Source organism: Vicugna pacos, chromosome 23, assembly GCF_048564905.1.
Source record: "Vicugna pacos chromosome 23, VicPac4, whole genome shotgun sequence".
In the NCBI taxonomy this organism is placed as follows: Eukaryota; Metazoa; Chordata; class Mammalia; order Artiodactyla; family Camelidae; genus Vicugna; species Vicugna pacos.
Genome location: NC_133009.1, coordinates 20,327,037 through 20,347,609, shown reverse-complemented (window position 1 = coordinate 20,347,609; position 20,573 = coordinate 20,327,037). Strand labels below are relative to the sequence as shown.

Genomic DNA, 20,573 nt, shown 5'->3' with positions numbered 1-20,573 from the left:
ATGCACCTCCCAAAGGTCCCACTTCTTAATATTCTTTGGGGGTTAGGATTCCAACTTAAGAATTTGGGGGGGGGGGACACAAACATTTAGACAATAGCACTTGGACTACAGATGCGGAGCTCTAAACTGCTAAAATGTTTTCCTTCCTAAGAATGAGATCTTCCTTTTCCTGTGTAACAGCCTACCATCTTCTCCTCATTCATTCTTTCTCTCTCAGAAAATGACTTTTCCTTCGTCCAAACTAGGGTCCTATAGTCTATGCCACTTTTTAAAACACAGTTTTGTTTTGTAGCTCTTTCTGCAGGTGGTATGTCTTGATCTGCCCTCCCTTATCATGAACTCCTAGAAGCAGTGACTATAATGCTGTCCCCACACCCATCCACCAGGACCTCACACTTTACACGGTGGCCAGTCACCGAACACTTGTTGAATTTACAGCTGGAGTTTGTGTTCCATCGGGTAGCAAAGTCTCCACTAGGACAATAGCTTTACTTTAGGAGACCAAGGACAGTGAGGAAGGAAATATGTGTGTAAGATGGACTTAGTCTTGTGACTGACTTGGCTCAAATACTTAGCCGTGCTTTTCTCTAGGTGCTCATGTGGGTTTAAATCGCTTGTGTTTCTCCCAGGAAGGTGTGCTGCTTGTGAATCACAGATTCCCTTTCCCTGAAATAACAACTGTTAAATGTCCTTGTTTTGTACTTTAAATGTTAGAAATATGAAATAAAATGATAAGAACACAGAAAAATGAATCCAAACCAGTTCTTTCTGTTTTCCTGTGTTATGAATCTGTATTATTTTCATCACATCAGCCGCTTTGTGTTAAAAACCATTTGATAGTTAGGTAGATGGTGCATATGAATCTCTTTAATTTTTAAAAAGGCCTTTGGGCCCAAACCAACCCAATTACCATCTCCAAACAAAAATGGAGGATCTCTTAACCGTATTATAATGAATATTTATGCCTAACGGAGTTCTTTATGTTTAGCACTTTCCGGTATATTTTATTTGGTCAGAGTAAAAGTGATTGCAGTATCCTTGAATAGAATAACATGATTTTATTTGGGATAATCTCTTTTTCATGGTGTAGAATTTCATTTGCTTCAGAAATTTCTGGGGGAAAAGAGCCAAGTACTTGGTTACGTGGCATTAACATTTCTAATGAATCAGGATTCTGAAATTTCAGAGGTATTTACAAACATAAAAATTTTGTAAAGAAATATTTCTGTGGTATTTTTGTTTTCAGAATTGTATTTGGACTTCTTTCACTTAGGTATTTTGACTTTCTCCACTTAAAAAAAATGGAGGTCTTTATTCTTAAGAGCTTGGTCATCATGACGTTCAGTATTTCTTATACTTCATAGAGCATCTTGTATCTTAATTATGTATAGGAATTCCATTCAGAGAATCTTTCTTAAAACGTGACTCAAGGCCTGGGGCACTAAATCAGACATCCTTTAAGTCAGCACTCTCTCTTGAGCAACTGTGAGTGATACAGGCTTTACCCAGTGTGCTCTGGTCTTTTCCTCAGCTCAGATTTCTTTCCCAAAGAGATCAGCCATGAACTCAATTTCCACAGTGATTAGCCACAATTAAAGTTTGGTCCTTGAGATACTCAGTGCAAAAGATCACTGGGCAGGGATCTTCAGCTTGAATGAGGAGGCTCAGAAAGACGCACACTGGGCTCTGGGGTGGTTTCTGGTAAGACAGTCCATGCTCCATCCAGATGAGCTTGCTTCAGCCGGTAGGAGGGTCCCATGGTATCTGAGCCTTTGCCTGCGTCTAATTGGTCAGCGGTGAGCCAGTTACGTTCCATTGTGAGGATGGCTGTTGAAGAAGATTCAACTACTAGACACACTGGGAGGGTTCTAGGACATCAAGGCATGCTACCAGGAAAGAACCCTGTATGATAAGTATGTTACTATGAATGTGTTGTAGATGCATTTGTTTTTCTCTGCTGGAAGTTTAACATGGATTCTGCAGGTGCCAGGGTTGGAGGAAATTTGGGAGTTGGTAAAATTTGTTCATTTTCTGTATCTTTCCAGGAAACTTCTTTCCCTCTACCTGACAACTGGGCGAATTATTTTAGGGCAGCCTCTAAATGATAGGATACTTTTCCCCTCTGATAACCAAGAAGGACAGAGAGATGTTCCCTTAAGTAGTACTCCAGTTGTTGGGCTTTGAGGGAGCCAATTAATCCCCTTTCCTCTTTGAGTTCTTAGAGAAGGTGGTTTCCCCTGTATATACAGTTGATCCTTGAACAACACAGCTTTCAACTACGCAGGTCCATTGACTCGCAGATTTTTTTTTTTCCACTAAGTATATACTGTAATACTGCACGATCTGGGTTTGGTTGACTCCGTGGATGCAGAACCTTGGATGTGTTGGCCAATCCTAAAGTTATACATGAATTTTCAACTGCGTGGAGTGCTAGCCCCAACAAGCCCCACATTGTTCAAGGGTCAGGTGTACAACTTTTTAATTTGTGTGCCAGAAGAACAATTAATTCTGCTTCATTTTTATTTCCTTTCCACACTTCAGTTGCCTGGGCTATTGGAGAAACTCACTATGGCTCAAGTTTTACTTGGAAGAGAGGACTTAAATTGTTATGCTTCATGAACCACTGTATCTGGGGCACTGAGCAACCTGAGAATTTTCTCTGATTTGATATTGTGTTCAATAACATATCTGAGTTTATATGATAAGGGATTCATTTTTGCTTTTTTGGGTGTGGGCCTAAAGCTCCCATTTATTTTAGTATACAGTGATTTTAATATATTATGTAATTTGGAGGTAGAATACTATTATTTATCTCTTAAGTGGAGGGAAAAAAAGAGGTAAAAATTAATTACTTTTCTGTTACTGATCTATTCCTCACCCATTTCTTTAGATTCCTTTTTATTCAGAAAATCTAGCTTTGGATGAACTCTTGAGATAATCACTTTGCAAACAGGATGTTTGTGCAGTCTGTGACAGTTGTGTATGCCCCACTTCTCTACTCCTCTGAGGTTGCCTTATAATATACACAACTTTTGTCATCTTCAAGTTTAGTTTACATTTGTTGGTTATACAAGAAAAGCAGAACCAAGTAATTGTGGAATTAGAAGGAAAGTTATGTAGCTCAAGTTACTTTGCAGTGCTGGAATTTCCTTTACATCATGTCTGTAAATGTACCTACCAGATTCTCCTGACCATGTCAGATGACTGGGAACTCTACTTCTCAGGGCACTTCATTCGATTTTTGAACAGTTATTGTTGCCACAGAAATCTTCTTTATCTTTAGACAAAATCTACCCCTTTCTAACTTCCATTCAGTATGTCTTGTTTTAGCCTCTGGAGCTACCTAAGATAAGTGGTTCTTTTTCTTGAGGGCTACTAATTAATTCTGTTTTTTATTTGACATGTGTATTTCTGATTTTTTTTTAAAAAGAAAAATGTGGGTTTCTTTCAGTTGGAAATGATGTGTTGATTTTTTTTTTTGAGAGAAAAAAAAGAATGTTTTATGAACTGTCTGGAGGCTCTGTTTCTAGTATTTATTTTCCTCTCCCGCTGCTGCCCAGGTTTTTTCTCTGCAGGGAAACCTTACCAGGATGCTGTTACTCTGAGCCTTACCCAAAACAGAAAAGCAGTAACTCTTCAAAGGCTCAGTGGTTCTTCTAATCAAACACACTTCTCTTGGATTCAGTTGACCTTTTTTTTTTTTTTTTTTTGAAACTTGAGAACTTAAATTTATTTGTTTAGTTACTTGAGATGTAAAAATAACCACAAACATTTAAATAACTCATGTTAAGGAATTTTTTTTTCACACGTCACATGGCAACTAAATTATCCAAGTACTTCGAATAATCTTGCTATTTACTTTGCTAAAATTCTGTATTAAAATTCATTAAAGCCTGTGGTTGAGAGCTGTGGTAGGGAGAAGACCAAGTTTTAATTCTTGCTACCATGTTCATTGCTAATCTCCTTGAGTTTCTTGACTCTCCTCATTATTTTTTAAAATCGAGATGAAACACTGTATACTTGGGAGTCTTTGTTTGCAAGCAACAGAAATAGCCTGTGAATAATTTGGACAAGAGAAGGGGAAATGAGGGAAAATCTGAGAAGCCAAGTCTAAGGAAAGCAGGATCCCTGGGAGCCCCAGGAACCTCATCTTCAGGAGGGTTCCTGCAGAAAGCATCCTCTCCCATTTGTGGCTGCAGTTCTCAGGTTGGCTTGACATGCTTTCTGCTGGGAATCTTTGGCAGTTTGGGGCTACTTCTGTTTTCAGGTCCATTGGAAGCCCAGTTGTCTTCTTTGCTTTCTCCCACAAATATACTGATTTAATTCAAGTCTTGGAGCTGTTAAGTGTTGTTTTTTTTTCCTGCTAATATTTTTGGGTTTGTTGTAGATATTTTCCATGGTGGGGAGTGATGGTTAGGTCTTCCTGTTGCCTACTTGCTCTGTCATTTTTTTCTGAGGAGAATTAAGGAGATTACAAATGATACCACTGTGGTCACTTCCTCACAATTCTTTCTTGTTTGTTTTTAAATTTTACTGAATCGTGAATTATATTCCAGTTTATTGCTAATATTACTTACTTGTGAACTTTCTCTGTTTTTCCTTAATCTTGCAAGGAGTTTGTTGATATAATTTGTCTTTGTAGCTTTGTCTGTCCTCTGTATTTTATCTTTGTGTTCTATTTCATTTTGTATATTTGTCTTATTGTTAAAATTTCTCACCTTATGCTTCCTTGGTTTTCTATTATTTTAAAAATTAAGTTTTGGATGTTTAGTTAATTTATTTTCAGTTTTTCTTCTTTCAGCACAAATATTTAAAGCTCTGAATGTTCCTTTAAGTATTACTTTAGCTTTATCCCACACTTCTTAAAAAATTTAATCTATTTTCTGATTTTCATGACAATTCTTTGATCCTTGAATAAGCAGAAGTGAGCTTTTATATTTCCATTCATATAAGGTTTTACTGGGTTTCTTTTTGTTACTGATTTCTAATCTATTTCCTTTATGGTTAGAGAAAATGATTTATATAATATTGATTCTTTGGAATCTCTGAGACCTGTTCTGTAGCCTAGTATGTGGGCATGATTTGTAAATGGCCAGTGGGTGCTTGAAAGGAAGACACAGTCGTGTGGAAGGTGCATGAGTCTGTATTGCATGATATCAAGTAAATTATAGAGCTCCTTATTTTTTATATGTTTGATCTATGAATTCCTGAAATGGACTTTTTATAATGATAACTAACACTTATCTGGTACTTACTATATTCCAGGCACTGTTTTAAAAGCATTACCTGTATTAATTTATTGTGTATTGATTTTTGTGTTTATTAGATCTGTTACTTGTACTTTATGTATTTTGAGACTGGGTACATTTGTTACTTGATACATAACACTTGGTGATTGGAGTCTTTTATCTCTGTGTATTGATCTTCTACATCTCTAGTACATTTTTAACCTTAAAGTCTTTTTTCCCCTGATATTGATATAGTTGCAAGGCTTTTTCTATTAATATTTACTTAATAATTAATACTAATGTGAATATTTGCCTGGCATGTCCTTTTCATCCCTCCTTTGTATGTCCTTGTATATGAAGTGTGTCTCATAAATAGTCTGTGAGTGGATTTGTTTTTGCCCAGTTTTATACAGGAGGATAGTGTAGTGTGATGGTTAGAAGCAAGAACTTTAGGGCTAGATTGCTTGGGTTTGGGTTGTCTTGTTGTCTGGGCAGCTATAGTTCTGCACTTGGGGATGGGTGCTGCTTTCACTTTGCTTTATTTAGACTTTTAACCTCTCCCCGTGTTTTATGCTTTGTATTTCACTCCTGCTCTTCTGTGGGTGAGGTACCTGCTGTATTCAAGTTCTGATTCTTTATAGGACTCTACTCTTAGGCTTTCAGTGTCATCTGCCACATGCACTCGGAAGTATGTTTCCTTAGTCAGTTTACAATACTCCATGTACATTTTATCTCTTGAAATGTACTGACGTATCTCTAAAATGGGCATAATGTTTGAAGGGTATAGCCCAAGTGGTAGAGCGCATGTATAGCATATGCAAGGTTCTGGGTTCAAACCCTATAACCCTCTCTAAAAATGAATACATAAGAAAACCTAATTACCTCTCCCCAAAATAATATTTTAAAAAATAAATAAATAAAATGGGCATAATGAAACTGCTTACTTATAGGACTATTAGAAATTAAGTGTGAGTCAATAGATGCAAATGACTTTGAATGGTACCTGGCACATGAGAAGTGCTTAGAAAGATTTGTTCTTGTTTTGTCATTTATGTTAAGATTATAGTTTGACTTTTAATGTTCTTGGTCACCTTGAAAATATCCATAGTCCTGCTGTTATTTGTCACTATGAATTTCATCATCAAAGTTACTGTTTTTATTTTGTAATTCAAGTTTTTCTTCATTTCAACTTTTTTCTTCCTCAGGTGATTTGGGGGAACATACTGAACTTTGGTATATCTCAATTTATACCTCAATTTTCAACTCATGTTGAAAGTAGTATTTAATGGAAATTAAAAATTATTTCCCAGAAGGAGTCTGTTATAATTAAACTATATGATAAATTTAAACTTACAACATTTTTATATTTGAAGGGCATAGGGTACTTTAATTTTAATTAGTTGATGGACTGGATTCTGAATTTCGTATAGAGAAATCAAAAAATTTTTTGCCTAAGTGAGAATCTCTGTATTTTCATTAAATATATGTTAAAAAGAATGATTGGTGGTGATTGTTGAACAACAATGTAAATGTACTTAATGCCACTGAACTAATCACTTAAAAATGATTAAAGTGGTAAATTTTATGTTACGTCTATTTTACCATAATTTAAAAAAAGGAACACTAGTTATTATGTACATGTCTCTCATGGAAGGTGAAAGAAGGTGTTCATCACTGTGAAAATCTAAATCTAATGGATTGTACAGATGGAGGGAGCAGAACATATGGGTGTCCATATGTTGATTTATGTTTTCTTTCTTCAGCCGTATCTGATTCTCACTCATTTCCTAATGTGAACTTTGTTTTTTAACAGGAAGGAAAAGCTGATGCGATGCTCTCAATGCCGAGTCGCCAAGTACTGCAGTGCTAAGTGTCAGGTAAGAGTGTTCTGCCGTACACAAGTAACACCTTCCAGTTCTCTGCTCTTATTTGTTCTCCATCATGACTGTTGGCCTATTTCTGCTTCTTCATAATCTTTGATTTATTTTAACTTACTTTCCTTTGATGTACAAATAATATACTTGCATGGTAAAAAATACATATATGTAATAATGTATCAACTCTATGTAATATGTACACCACTGAAGAAAAGTTACATGTTTACTCCTCTTCATCTTCTTGTCCTCTTGACTTCAATCCTGTTTTCCAGAAATAGTCACTGTTAATTTTCTCATGTATCTTTGCAGCATTTGTGTGTGTGTGTGTGTGTGTGTATGCAAACACATTCATACATCTTTATACTTTGTTTTGAGAAACAGGTATAGGTTATTCTAACACAAAGTCTTGTATACCTTGACTTCCTTATTGATTTAATAATCTATCTAGAAGAACTTTTTTTTTATCATCCTGTTACTCTATTATATGAATACACCACAATCATAATTTCCCCACTAGTGATGCATAATTTTTTCCCCAATACTTGGTATTGCCAGTAATGTACCAAGCATCTTTTCATGCACATTTTTGCACATTTGTGCAAATTAATTGTAGGATAAACTCTTCCCCATTTTATCGGTTAGTAAAGTGATATATGCATTTTGAATTTTTAAAGATAATACCCAATTGCCTTCCAAGAGCTTGAGTTAATTTACAACAACTGACAGTCTGTGAGAGTACTGCTGTTAACATCTTTAAAACTCTTTAAAGGATGTAAAATTAACATTCAACATGACCTTTTCTTCTAACCTTACGATTAATCATTTAATAAGAAATATATTTATACTCTAATGAATTGTGTCATAATAAAAAGTCTAATTGGAAGTTTTGTGTCTGTCACTTGCCACCCACCCTCCATCCTTTTTGCGTGTGTACATGCACACGTGTGCACACGCACGCATGCACACACAAGCCAGCATTCCTCTTTTCCTTCTTTTAAATCTAGGCCCTGCTTATCTGAAGGATTTTCTGCTGTCTTACTTTCTCCCTTGAAAGTAATTTCTTCAGACTACAAATAGAGTGAGTGATCTAAATGAAAAAGAAACCAAAAGATAAAAAATCAAAGGACCCAAGTTCTAATGACAGTTCTGCCATTAGCTGGTTAAATTGTCCCAGAGAAAGCACTTAAACTCTCTCCGCCTCAGTGTCGTGGTCTGTACTAATAAGAACTCATATTTTTTAGATATTTACTGTGTGCTAGGCACTATTGTTTACTCTCTTTCTTTCTTTCCTTGTTTTTTTTTTATTGAAGTATAGTCAGTTACAATGTGTCAGTTGATTAGGTACTAGTATTATTCTTACTTTACTAACTAGTAACTGAGATATGGAGTGTCTAGCCACCTGCCAGACATCCTTTCCCTCATAGGCTCTGCAGTTTGGGAAATGAACCCAGGTAGTCAGAATCCAAGCTTTTAATTTCTCTTTTAACCCTAAATTTCATTCTTGCTTTAACATTCTGATGAGGTGGATTTTTCCATTTTATTGTATTCTTTTCCCTGCCTTTTGTTTTATTTTCTTTTAATAAGGATACACTTTATCCCCAAGGAACGTAAAACAGAAAATACAATAGTAGAAGGTTCAAAATAACACTCTCCTAATAAAAATAGGGATGGGGAAAATGATTGAGTGATTTTTACCTTATCTTGTAAACCAAAAATTCTGTTGAAGTTAGATAGATACCAGATTTATGTAAGATCATAGTAATAATAACAAGATAGAAAATGAAAACAAACCTGTGCCTTTTCTACAAGATAAAGTCTAGAAAGACTGTTTTATGGTGATGTTTTAGGTGTTTTGTTCATGTGAAACTAAGCTACGTGTTTCAGGAATCTTCAAGTTAAGAAGACTACGTGTGGAACCAAGCGAATTATCTTATTACTTGACACAGATTTTCTAGATGAGCTTCCTTTCTATTCTCAATGACCTAAACATCTATTTTTCCTTGTTTTTATGGACATTTTCCCCCAATGTTCCTTCCTCCTTTTGTAGTACACTCAAGGAAAAAAAAAAAAAGCAAAACCCATTATCTGATTAGAATGAGTTGAGGGAGTCTGGGAGGAGGTATGTCAGTTTGATTCATTATAGTGCATATATTTTTACCACATATATTAGCTGTTTACTGTAGCATCAATAATAATGTCATCATCAGATATACTGTAGAAGGCAATGGGAAAATAGCTAGTGAGATGAAAGATACCATAGATAACACAGCTAGTGCATATGCTTGTATGCGTGTGGGGGGCAAGGGGTGTGTGGAGAGGTGGGATGGGAGTCAAAGATTGGCCAGAGAATATGCATTTAAACTGCTCTGTTAAGCTCACCCAAAGGTACAGCATTAAACAGTGTAATTATTGTGGATACCTACAAAAGCAGCACAAAATTAAACTGACAAACTGAACTATGAGCAGTAATGAACAAAAGCACTTGGAATGGAAATTGATAAAGAGGATATGAACACATAGCATAAAATCTATAATATGTTTACCCTAGGGGGATGTAACTTTTGTTCACTAGCTTAGCATTTGATGTGTGGGGCTGCAGCATCAATGAATTGTCCGTGATTGGCTGAGGTGTTACAGGATGTAATGTCTTTTGTGCCTGTAAGGAAGGTATCGGTGCTATCGGTTTTCACACCTCATTTTTAAACATAAGCAATACAAAGATACCTTTGCATTGTAAACATTAGCACAATGTAGACTAACACAGAATAAAAAGTAAAAGTCTTCCTCCAGTGTTTTTCGCCTATTCCTGCTTCTGTTTTCCAGAGGTAATCTCTGTGTGTATGTTTTGTGAGAGCAGGATACACAGCAAACTGTTAGTCTGTGCTTCATACATAGCATACATGTATATGTGTATATTTACTGCCGTGTACAGTGCTGAATGATACTGGCCATAATGTTTTGTCATCAGTAGCTTTGTATTCCTCTGGATCTACCTTATTATGAGGTGTCATATAATGTAATAGAGTGGTTATATATGGGACCCAGTCTGTTTCTATATTGTCACAATCAGAACATCGCAGATAAGATTATGAGATCCAGGAGGAGCAGGCTCAGTTTTCTTATGAAAAACCATTCTCAGCATTTGTAATAGTGATAGCAAGTAAACTAATTTCAACCAAATTCACCAATTATTATTTCATCTCTTCTGGATTTAATTTGATATATAATACATATATTTCTAATTGAATTAATTGCTGAGCAAAATAAGCAGCTGAGTACCACATCAAATTGCAGTTTTATATACTTAAAAAAATACTGTATTAGCAGAAAGAGGCTCTCTTTTATGTTGATAATTACAGACCTCTTTAAAAAGGTGAAATTTTGAGGTTTACATTTTGTTTAGTTGTAGAATGATTTGATTCATTTTTGATGAATCCCACATTAGTAAGCACTTAACAGGGTGATTTAATAAGTTGGTTTCTAGAATATCATACCCGAAGTGGTGATAATAAAGAAAGCCAAGCCCTTTGTTTATTTTATAAATAGCTCTGTGCCAGGCTTTAGGCTGATAGAATGTGCTGTGGCTCTGTAGAGAAAGGAGTTGGCTTCATATCTAATTTTTAAAAAATTTTACTTTTTTTTTTGTTTTGGTGGTGGCAGGTGGAGGGTAGGTAATTAGGTTTATTTTCTTACTTTTAAAATGGAGTTACTGGGGATTGAACCTAGGACCTCGTGCGTGCTAAGCATGCACTCTACCACTGAGCTATGTCCTCCCCGTGTCTAATTGTAAACAAAAAGAATATTGTGTAAAGGTAAAAATTATTTGATCATATTTAGCTTTCTGACTTCTACAAATGTCTACAGCCCTAGCTTTTCTTCCTCACTTTACATTTACCTGCAGAATTATCCCATCTACTCCCATGACGTCAGTTAACATCTGTATTTTAATTATTCTGCAGACTACATCTCCAGCCTCTTCCTTTCTCCTGAGCACCAGGCCCATATTTTACAGGACACCTCCACTTGGGTGTTGCACAGGTATCTCAAATGCCATATATCTATACCTGGGTGCATTATCTTCCCCCAAACCTGCTTTCCATCTTGCATTTTAACCTCAGTGCATAATCTCACCAACCACTCAGCAGTCACAATTGCCAGGTGTCATCATCTCTGATTTACGTTCTTTCTTGGCCCCACGTCCCGTTAATCACCATGTCCTGCTGATTTTACTACCTAAAGGTCGGAATTGGTTCACCTCTCTCTAGCTTCTCTCCCACCACTCTTGTGCAGGTTACCATGGTATCATTCCTAGGTTAACGGTAGCCTCTCAACTCTTGCCAGCTTCTATTCTATTTTTCACACAGGAACCAGACGGATTATTTTATTCTAGAATGTAAGCATGATCTGTCACTCACCAGCTTGAAACCTTGGCCCTCTCTTCCTTCAGGATGAATTTCAAGCTCACAGACTTTGCCACATTTTTTACCTCTGGGCCTTTGGCTGTCCAAGTCTCTGGGCCTGAATCAGACCTCTCCTCCACCTACTGAACTCCTATTCATCCTGTAGAACTTGGATTAAACTTGCTCCCTTCTTTCTAACCCCCTGAGATTAGTCTGTGTTCCTCTTTTATCATACAGAAATTTAATTGTGTTGATTACTGGGTTAGTTGGCTGTTTCTGCAGTTAGATGTCAGGCCCCTTGCAGGTGTGCCCTGTGCATGGTTTACTGCTGCAGATGTTGTGTGCTTTGTTGAGTGAATGAGTGAATGAATGCTTTCATTAATGATAATTGTTGAATTATATTTAAAAATGACATCATCTCCAAATAATCTATAGTAATATTTCTTTTTAATTGAAATATAAATGATAATTATATTGATTTTAGATATACGACATAATGATTTGATAGATGTATATATTGCAAAGTGATCACCGTAGTACGTTTAGTCAACATCCATCTCCACAAATATTTATAAATTTTTTTTGTTGTGATGAGAACTTTTAAGATCTACTCTCTTAACAACTTTCAAGTGTGTGATACAGTGTTGTTAACTGTCATCACCATCCTGTACATTACATCCCCAGGACTTACCTAATTCTTATAAACTGGAAGTTTGCACCTTTTGACCATCTTCATGCATTTTTCCCACTCCCCATCTCCTGACTCTGGCAGCCACCTGTCTGATCTCTGCATCTGTGAGGTTTTGTTTGTTTGTTTTTTCCAGATCCCACATATAAGGGAGACATAGTAATAGTTCTTTATTCATCAGTATAGGCATTATCTGTTAACTTCCTGCTCTGAGAGATAAGGGACTTTAGCTCACCTACATCAGCGTCTGCATCCTCTCCCTCTTCTTCTGTAGATTGATCAGGAACCTCTGTTCATCTGAAGTTTCTCCAACAGAAATTTGAGTACCTGCTAGCTAGTCACTATTGTAAGTTGAGCTTGGGATGGTGAGCAGTTAGCAGTGAACAAGTAAACAAGATCCTGGCTTTCATGAAGTTTGTATTATGGAGTGAGGAGACAGTAACAAATGTCGATGATTGTATGAGTGAATGTGATTTGAAAGAGCATGAGTGCACTATTGAATAGGTTGTTACAGAAGGGTTCCCTGTAGAGGTGACATTTAGCCTGGAATCTAATAGTAGCCAGCCATGGACAGATCTGGGAACAGACCTTTTATGTGAAAGAAACAGCAAATGTAAAGGTACTGAAGTAGGAAAATGCTTGTCATGTTAGAGGAATAAAAAGGGGTTAGATATAAACAGATCCACAAATTTGTATAAAAAAATGAAAAATCTTTATCACAGTGTGAATTCTGATTATTTTACAAATATGATCACTACAAACAAAAATGACTGTATGACTTACAGTTAAGTAATGCTAGCATACTGTAACTTTCTTGCCCTGCTTTATACAGAGTACTGTAGAAGTATGTGTTCTGAATGTTTTTGAGTTATATGTGCTTCCTCTTACCTGGAAGATAGAGAAATTTAGTGGTCAAAACTGAGAATTTATCAAAAATATTTTTACTAATTCATTACACACTAATTCATTACACGGTTCTCCGAATTTTTAAAAACTAATTATCAATAAATTTAAACTGTGCTACTTTGTGGGGAAAAGACATTGCATAATGTTGGATACATGTCATATACATTTGTTCAGACCCATAGACTATTCAACACCAAGAGTGAACCCTAATGTACACTATGGACTTAGGGCGAAAATGATGTGTCACCATAAGTTCATCAATTGTGACACATACACCACTGTGACAGTGGGGGAGGCTGTGTGTGTGGGGAGCACAGGTGTATGGGGACTTTCTGTACCTTACTCTGAATTTTGCTATGAACTTAAAGCTGCTCTGAAAATTGAAGTCTTTAAAAAATAAGTACTAGGGAAAAAAAGGAAGTTGGAGATGAGGCCAATGATTTAAGACTTGAAGGACTTGATAATGGATTCATCCATCCATTAATTTACACAGCAAATATTAGTGCCAATGCCAGGACCTTTCTAGGCTGTGACACACTGTTACTGAACAACACACAGAAAGCCCTTGCCCTTATGGAGCTTATGAGACAGATTAATATTGCCTTATCTTTGTGCCTAAAATAAGGGGGATAAGAGAAAACGGTAGGGATAGGGAAGCTATTTACATACGCACACATATATACACATCTACATATCTATATTTACCAGCTGTCTCTATGTATCTAATATATAGATCACAGACCCTGGTATTCCCCTCGCTCACCTTGCCTTTAAAATGGCTTTCCTGAAACCCACCGGGGAGTTCAGGCTTTCTGAGCACTACCTGTCCGGGACTCCTCGTACTGGGGCGCCCTACAAACCAGAAACTTCTGAATACTGTTTCATTCATCTTTGCTACACTAATTGGTCACCAATGTTATCTTGTTTCTATTAGCATTTCTTTGATCAGTGGTTTGGTTTGTATTTTTTATTTATTGACTTTTCTTTTTTAGGCATGAATTTTCTATTCATGTCCTTCACTTTTTCCCCCTTATTTTTATTGAAGTAATCACCCCCCCTCCTTTTAGTGATTTTATAAGACATCCTGGTATTTTGGAGACATAAGTGTCTACATACATATTTTAGATTTTAGATTTTTCTAGTTTGTCCTTTATTTTTCACCCATGTTTGTAGTATTAGGTTTTCTTCCTTCTGATATAGAAGTTACTTATTTTTATGTGGTCTAATATGTACACCTTTTCATTCATGGTTTCTAGGTTTTATATACTGCATTAGAAACACTTTCCCCACCTCAATACTATAAAATACTAATTCCTGTAGGGCAGTAGTTTAATTATAAGTATAAAATAGTATTTTGTTGTTTAATCTACTTAATGTGTATATATATGTGTGTATGCATGTGTGTGTATATACACATATACACACATACATATAATGGCCTCCTTTTTAATTTAGTCTAGCTCAGTGGTTTTTCAACCTTTGCTACACATGGAATCCCCCTCAGTGATAAAAAACGATTTAGACACCCGATTCTATGTCATCAGTACTATGAAACTTTCTGGGGTGTGTCCTAGGCTCTATATTTAAAAAATATTCTTTTGTATGTGTGTGGTGTGTATAACTGTAGCATTGTTCTAGATCTAGGGTTTTTAACTCTCTCAGTTTCAACTCCATCTTTCTATGACAGTTATGTTTATTGTCCTCTCTACTGTTTTGAAGTGAAATTTCATAGGTAATACAACTACCTAGTTACAGATTTCAAAATTCAGTATCAATATAAATGCCATAACTGGAACATAAAGGAGAAAGAACATTGAGACAACTTAAAATATTATGCATTTTAGTGTGTAAATGCTCGGTTGTGACTAGACTGGAAGACACAATTAAGAAGTCATATACTTGCACCTCTGCAGAGTCACTGTGGAAAGGGAAGTACAAAATGTAGATCAGAAAATGTGTTTTACAACACTGTAAGCTGACTGCTTCAGTTAAAAAAAAAAAAGAAAATGTATTTTATTGATAATGGAAATACTCCAACTGGTGTTGTCAGTGATATTCTTTTATGAAATATTGAATAACTTTAGCTAAAGTTCTTAAAATGCAGTCTCCTGTTGATTTACCTAGAGAATTCAGTGCTATTAAGACCATAGAAACAAACTCTTTGTTTATATGTGAAAGGAGGTTTAGTTTTAGGCTCAGATAATTTATTAAAAAATTTGTCACCTTTACTGAATGTCTGATTGGACACTTAAAAGTCATGTTGGGTTTGGAACAATTTTTTATCATATGGAACTGTCCTACAGAGGATGTCTGGTATCTCTGGTTCCTGGCTACTAAGTGCTCACAGTGCTCCCTAAGCATTGTGACCAAAAGAAAACAAAAACCAAAAACCAAAAACCAAAAAACCCAACTCATAGAATATAAATTGGTGCAGCCACTACAGAGAACAGTATGGAGGCTCCTTGAAAAACTAAAAGACTTAGCATATGATCCAGCAATCCCACTCCTGGGCATATATCTAGAGAAAACTCTTAATTTGAAAAGATACGTGCACCCTGATGTTCATAGCACTAGTTACAGTAGCCAAGACATGGAAACACCTTGTGTCCATTGAGAGATGAATGGATAAAGAAGATCTGGTATATATACAGTGGAATATTACATATAAAAAATAATGAAATAATGCCATTTGCAGCGACATGGATGAACTTAGAGATTATCATACTAAGTGAAGTAAATCAAACACAAATATTATAAGATATCACTTATATGTGGAATCTAAAAAAAAATACAAAAAAATCTATATACAAAATAGAAACAGACTAACAGACATAGAAAACAAACTTACGGTTACCAAAGGGGATAGGGGGAGGGATAAACTAGGAGTCTGCGATTAGCAGATACACACTACTATATATAAAATAGATAAACAAGAAGTCCTACGGTACAGCACAGGAAACTATATTCAGTATCTCCCCCCCTCAAAACACCCCCATAAATCTTCTGAAAAACCACCAAATTAGGATTACCTCCAGTGGGAACCACTGGTTTAGTTAGTAAGTTTATGTTCTGCAGTAAGGAGATTCCTCAACAAAACTAGGAATAGACTTTCCGTATGACCCAGGAATCCCACTCCTGGGCATATATCCAGAAGGAACCCTACTTCAGGATGACACCTGCACCCCAATGTTCATAGCAGCATTATTTACAGTAGCCAAGACATGGAAACAGCCTAAATGTCCATCAACGGATGACTGGATAAAGAAGATGTAGTATATTTATACAATGGAATACTACTCGGCCATAAAAACTGACAACATAACGCCATTTGCAGCAACATGGATGCTCCTGGAGAATGTCATTCTAAGTGAAGTAAGCCAGAAAGAGATAGAAAAATACCATATGAGATCGTTCGTATGTGGAATCTAAAAACAAACAAACAAAGCATCAATACAAAACAGAAATAGACTCATAGACATAGAATACAAAGTTGTGGTTGCCAAGGGGGCGGGGGGTGGGAAGAGATAGACTGGGATTTCAAAACTGTAGAATAGATAAACAAGATTCTACTGTATAGCACAGGGAAATATATACAAGATCTTATGGTAGCTCACAGAAAAAATGTGACAATGAATAAATATATATATATATATATATATATATATATATATATGTTCATGTATAACTGAAAAATTGTGCTCTACACTGGAATTTGACACAACATTGTAAAATGATTATAAATCAATAAAAAATGTTAAAATAAGTTTATGTTCTGAATCAATACAAATACTGCAAAACATGAAAATATATAGATTCTGAAGTTTTTTTTTGAGTTATGCATGAACTGATACATGGAATTGAGTCATAGACGTCTTAATTTACTGTTTTCCTGTCTAAAACTGTCTCCCGTTGTCTTTGTTTCTTAATGCAATATTTTAATTTCCCTTTTCTTTCATGCTAATTTGTGCTTATTTGTACATCATTGTTAATTTTCAACTATGAGAACAGAAAACATTACAGTCAGTATTGTAAAAAAAAGTCTTAATTACATCCTGTATTTGTAGTAATGGAAGAAAATAGGAAAAAGTAAATCAAGAAGGTTGTCTTTGAGAAACTAGTAGATACATAATGTGCCCTTGACGTTTAGACCAAGGTTCAGGTGTGTAGAGTGAAGATGATGCCTAAAGTTTTTATAAGATTGTGTGGTTTTGCTTCAAAGTCAAATGCAGTTGCTTGAAAGATTTCTTTGTAAGTCTTTTCTGGGGTATGCTGCTGTTAGTAAGTCTTATGGTAAGACGTAATCCTAACAATGTTTTAAAAGCACGGTTTTTAATATCATGGTAAGAAATGGAATAGGCTGTAAAACTGATGCTATTACAGGCTGGTTTCGAGTGGTATGATTGCTTCACTTATTTATGCAGATCTGATTTGGCTTTTAGATGAAAAGGATGAGCATCTTTTTTGCTCAAGCAATTGGGACAATAAGTATGTTATACAGTGTTGTTACGTAGTGATCTAGTAATAGCCTTAAGAAACATTTTCTACTTCCTAATTACTGTTGAGAAATAAGAGCTCAATATAAATTATGTTAAAGACATTGAGTAGTTTTTGACAAGAGTTGTCCAAAATTTAGATGTTTCACTCTAAATAATGTCATCTGACAGATCAGTTGGGTCATTACCTTGGGCTACGTGTTATAGTTGTGTCTCCCTGGTAAGCTTCCAGGAGGCTGATCAAAACTGGAGGTTTTATCAAAGGAGTTAAGGACCATCCCTTGTAATTTAGACAAGTGTCAAATAAAATATGCTCTTTAGATCATTTGGTCCAAATTGCCCCAGCCTTGTTTTACTAGGTGTAATTCTTTTTCAGCTGGACATTTACTCAGACTCTGAATAGAGCCAAAGGTGCTTTCTCAGAGACCCACTGGCACTGGTATGGTTCATTCCTCCTGCTCACTGAAGGCGTCTATCAGCCTTCTAGACTTTGAAGTGAAAACTCTTCCACCAAAGCTATGGTTCTCCCTTCAATCAGTAATCAAAATATCAACACTCTAGTTTCCTGTTATGAGAATGACCTTGAATTTGTCTGCTTCACCCACTCTCAGACCAGATGAAGGAAAGAAAGTACAGGTATATCTGAGTTAGTATATACCAACTTAACTTCCCTCCGAATGACAAGAACAGTCATGGGAAACTCTCTGTTAACTTATTTATCCAAGATTCTTTAATGTAGAACATTTTAGAATTTCTGGTAAGCTAAATATATTTCAAATCTCTAAGCAGGGCCTACATTATGTAGTGTTTTTCAAACTTATTTGACAGTGGAACCATATTTTTTTAGGGATCTTATAACATGTTGGTACTTGCTAATTGCTAATCCTGGCTTAACCTCTTGAACAATAGAAACCTTTTGTTTTCCACTGAGTTATGTTTTAATATACTTTTTCATGGGTACTGACATTAGAAAGAGCTCTATGAAAGACCATTGTAGTTATGAACTGTTGTTAAAGACACCGTCCAGTGTGCTGATTAGCATTCTTGGAATAAATCCCTTCTGTGATTTAATACTTTGTAAAGCTATGTGTTTTTCCTTTCTGTCAGATAAGAATTATCTAAGCCATTATGTTGTTGTTTGTTTGGTTTTTTTTTTCGCCTTGCCTGTAAGGCAACTCAAATAAATGTAGTGCACAAACACAATAATTATTTAGCTCTCATGTTTAGCATACTAAGAATTTAGGCTCTCCTCCTTTATATTTATTTAGCTTGGTAGTTAGATGCCAGCTCTTGAGCCCTACTTCTTTCATCTTTAATGTGAGGATAGTATCTACCATTTGGATTATTTTGAAAGTCAAGTGAAATATTAATTGCTTAGCAATGTGACTCATAAACTATACAATGCTAAGCAAATGCTAGAGGACTTTTTTTCTCCAAAATTTTAACATTTTATGTTTGAAATTTTACATTTTATTTCCTACTCATCTTTACTTTGAAGCAACTCAGTTTTATTTAGAAGTGAGTGAAATACAAATACTGAAAAAAAATGACAAGCATCACATTAAGAGCATTGTTGTAGTGGATATGAAGGAATGAAGTGAAGCAGCTGTGAGCAGAGTTGATAAAATAGTGATGTACCCCTTGTAAACACTGCCTCCAAGGTCTGGTTTATTAGGAGTCAGAACAGACAAAGCACGTCTTCACCCAGCAACCTGACATGGGCAGTCCTCTGAGCAAAATGCTGGCTTGAACTTGAATCTGAGTCACAATTTCCAAGTAGCTGTAGCTACTTTTTGGTTGTGCTGCATGTTTGTGTTATAAGTTGAGAAGAGAGAGTTCTTCTAGGGGGATTTTATAGGTCCAGAGTTTGGGAAGCAGATTTATAGTTTCCAAAATAAGACTGAGTATGAGCAGCAGGCATTTCAGTGATGGAACTTCCAACTATCATTTGGAAAAGGATATATTAGATATTTTGTCTAGCTGTCTCCCACTCGCCAGGGGTCAGTACTAGATACTCTGGATTTTATTTCCATTTAGAACTAATCCCTTGTAAAGGGAGCTGTGGCATTTCTGACCCCAGACTCATGAATAATGCCCTTCCATTTAGTCCTCTCCTTCCTAGTGTTGCGACATCGGTGACTGGCTCTGTGTCTCTTCAGTCACACGGGCACATGACTGGGATCCTGGGTTCAGTGACTGTATAACTTATCATCCAGACTGCACTTCTCAGAATAAAAAGGGGCCCTGTTAATAATAATTAGGCTAGGACAACATAAATAAACCAAGACAGTCTGGGGCAAATTTGGTCATTTTATTTAATAATCCCTTTCTGTGTTGTCTTCAAAGACAGAAAAGTTTATATTTTTTGTTGTTAGCTCTCCTGGTATTTCTGTGCTTGATACATCAGCACAGAAATTCAAAAAGCTATCTGCCTTGTTTTGATTTTTCTGAACCATGTGTTTTGTTTTCTAATTCGGAGTGATATTTTCTTTTTACATTCAAAATCACCGTCTATTATTGAATCCTATTTAATCCCCTAAAAAAGTCTATTATAAATTATTAAGTAAGACATAATGATTCTTTGGACGCTGCCAGGCAGGTAATAACCATGGGGCACATTAAAGGACAGATGAAATGGACGCTCTGGATATCCATGCCGGGTAATTGCACACTTGGCAAAGACTGCCTCCTGGATCATGGATAGTATTAGCATGTTGCTTTCATTTTCTATTTGCAGTTGTATTTAGGCTGTTGAAATTAAATAAATGCTGCCGACTGTCCACTTTCAAAACCAGTGTAAATGAAAGTTAAATTTTTGCGTCTTATATGCCCTCTCCACTCTTGTCTTAACAGAAAAAAGCTTGGCCAGACCACAAGCGAGAATGCAAATGCCTTAAAAGCTGTAAACCCAGATATCCTCCCGACTCTGTCCGACTTCTTGGCAGAGTTGTTTTCAAACTTGTGAGTATAACGCTTGTGAA

The 20,573-nt window shown here is 35.9% G+C and overlaps 1 protein-coding gene across 1 annotated transcript in view; it reads left to right on the top strand.

Annotated features, from left to right (window-relative positions):
* SMYD3 (SET and MYND domain containing 3) overlaps positions 1-20,573 on the top strand; it is a 550,148-nt gene that overhangs the window by 95,539 nt on the left and 434,036 nt on the right. Inside the window, exons 2-3 of the mRNA XM_015234799.3 lie at positions 7,042-7,105; positions 20,446-20,553. Coding sequence (XP_015090285.2) covers positions 7,042-7,105; positions 20,446-20,553 — 172 coding nt within the window. The remainder of the gene's footprint in view (positions 1-7,041; positions 7,106-20,445; positions 20,554-20,573) is intronic.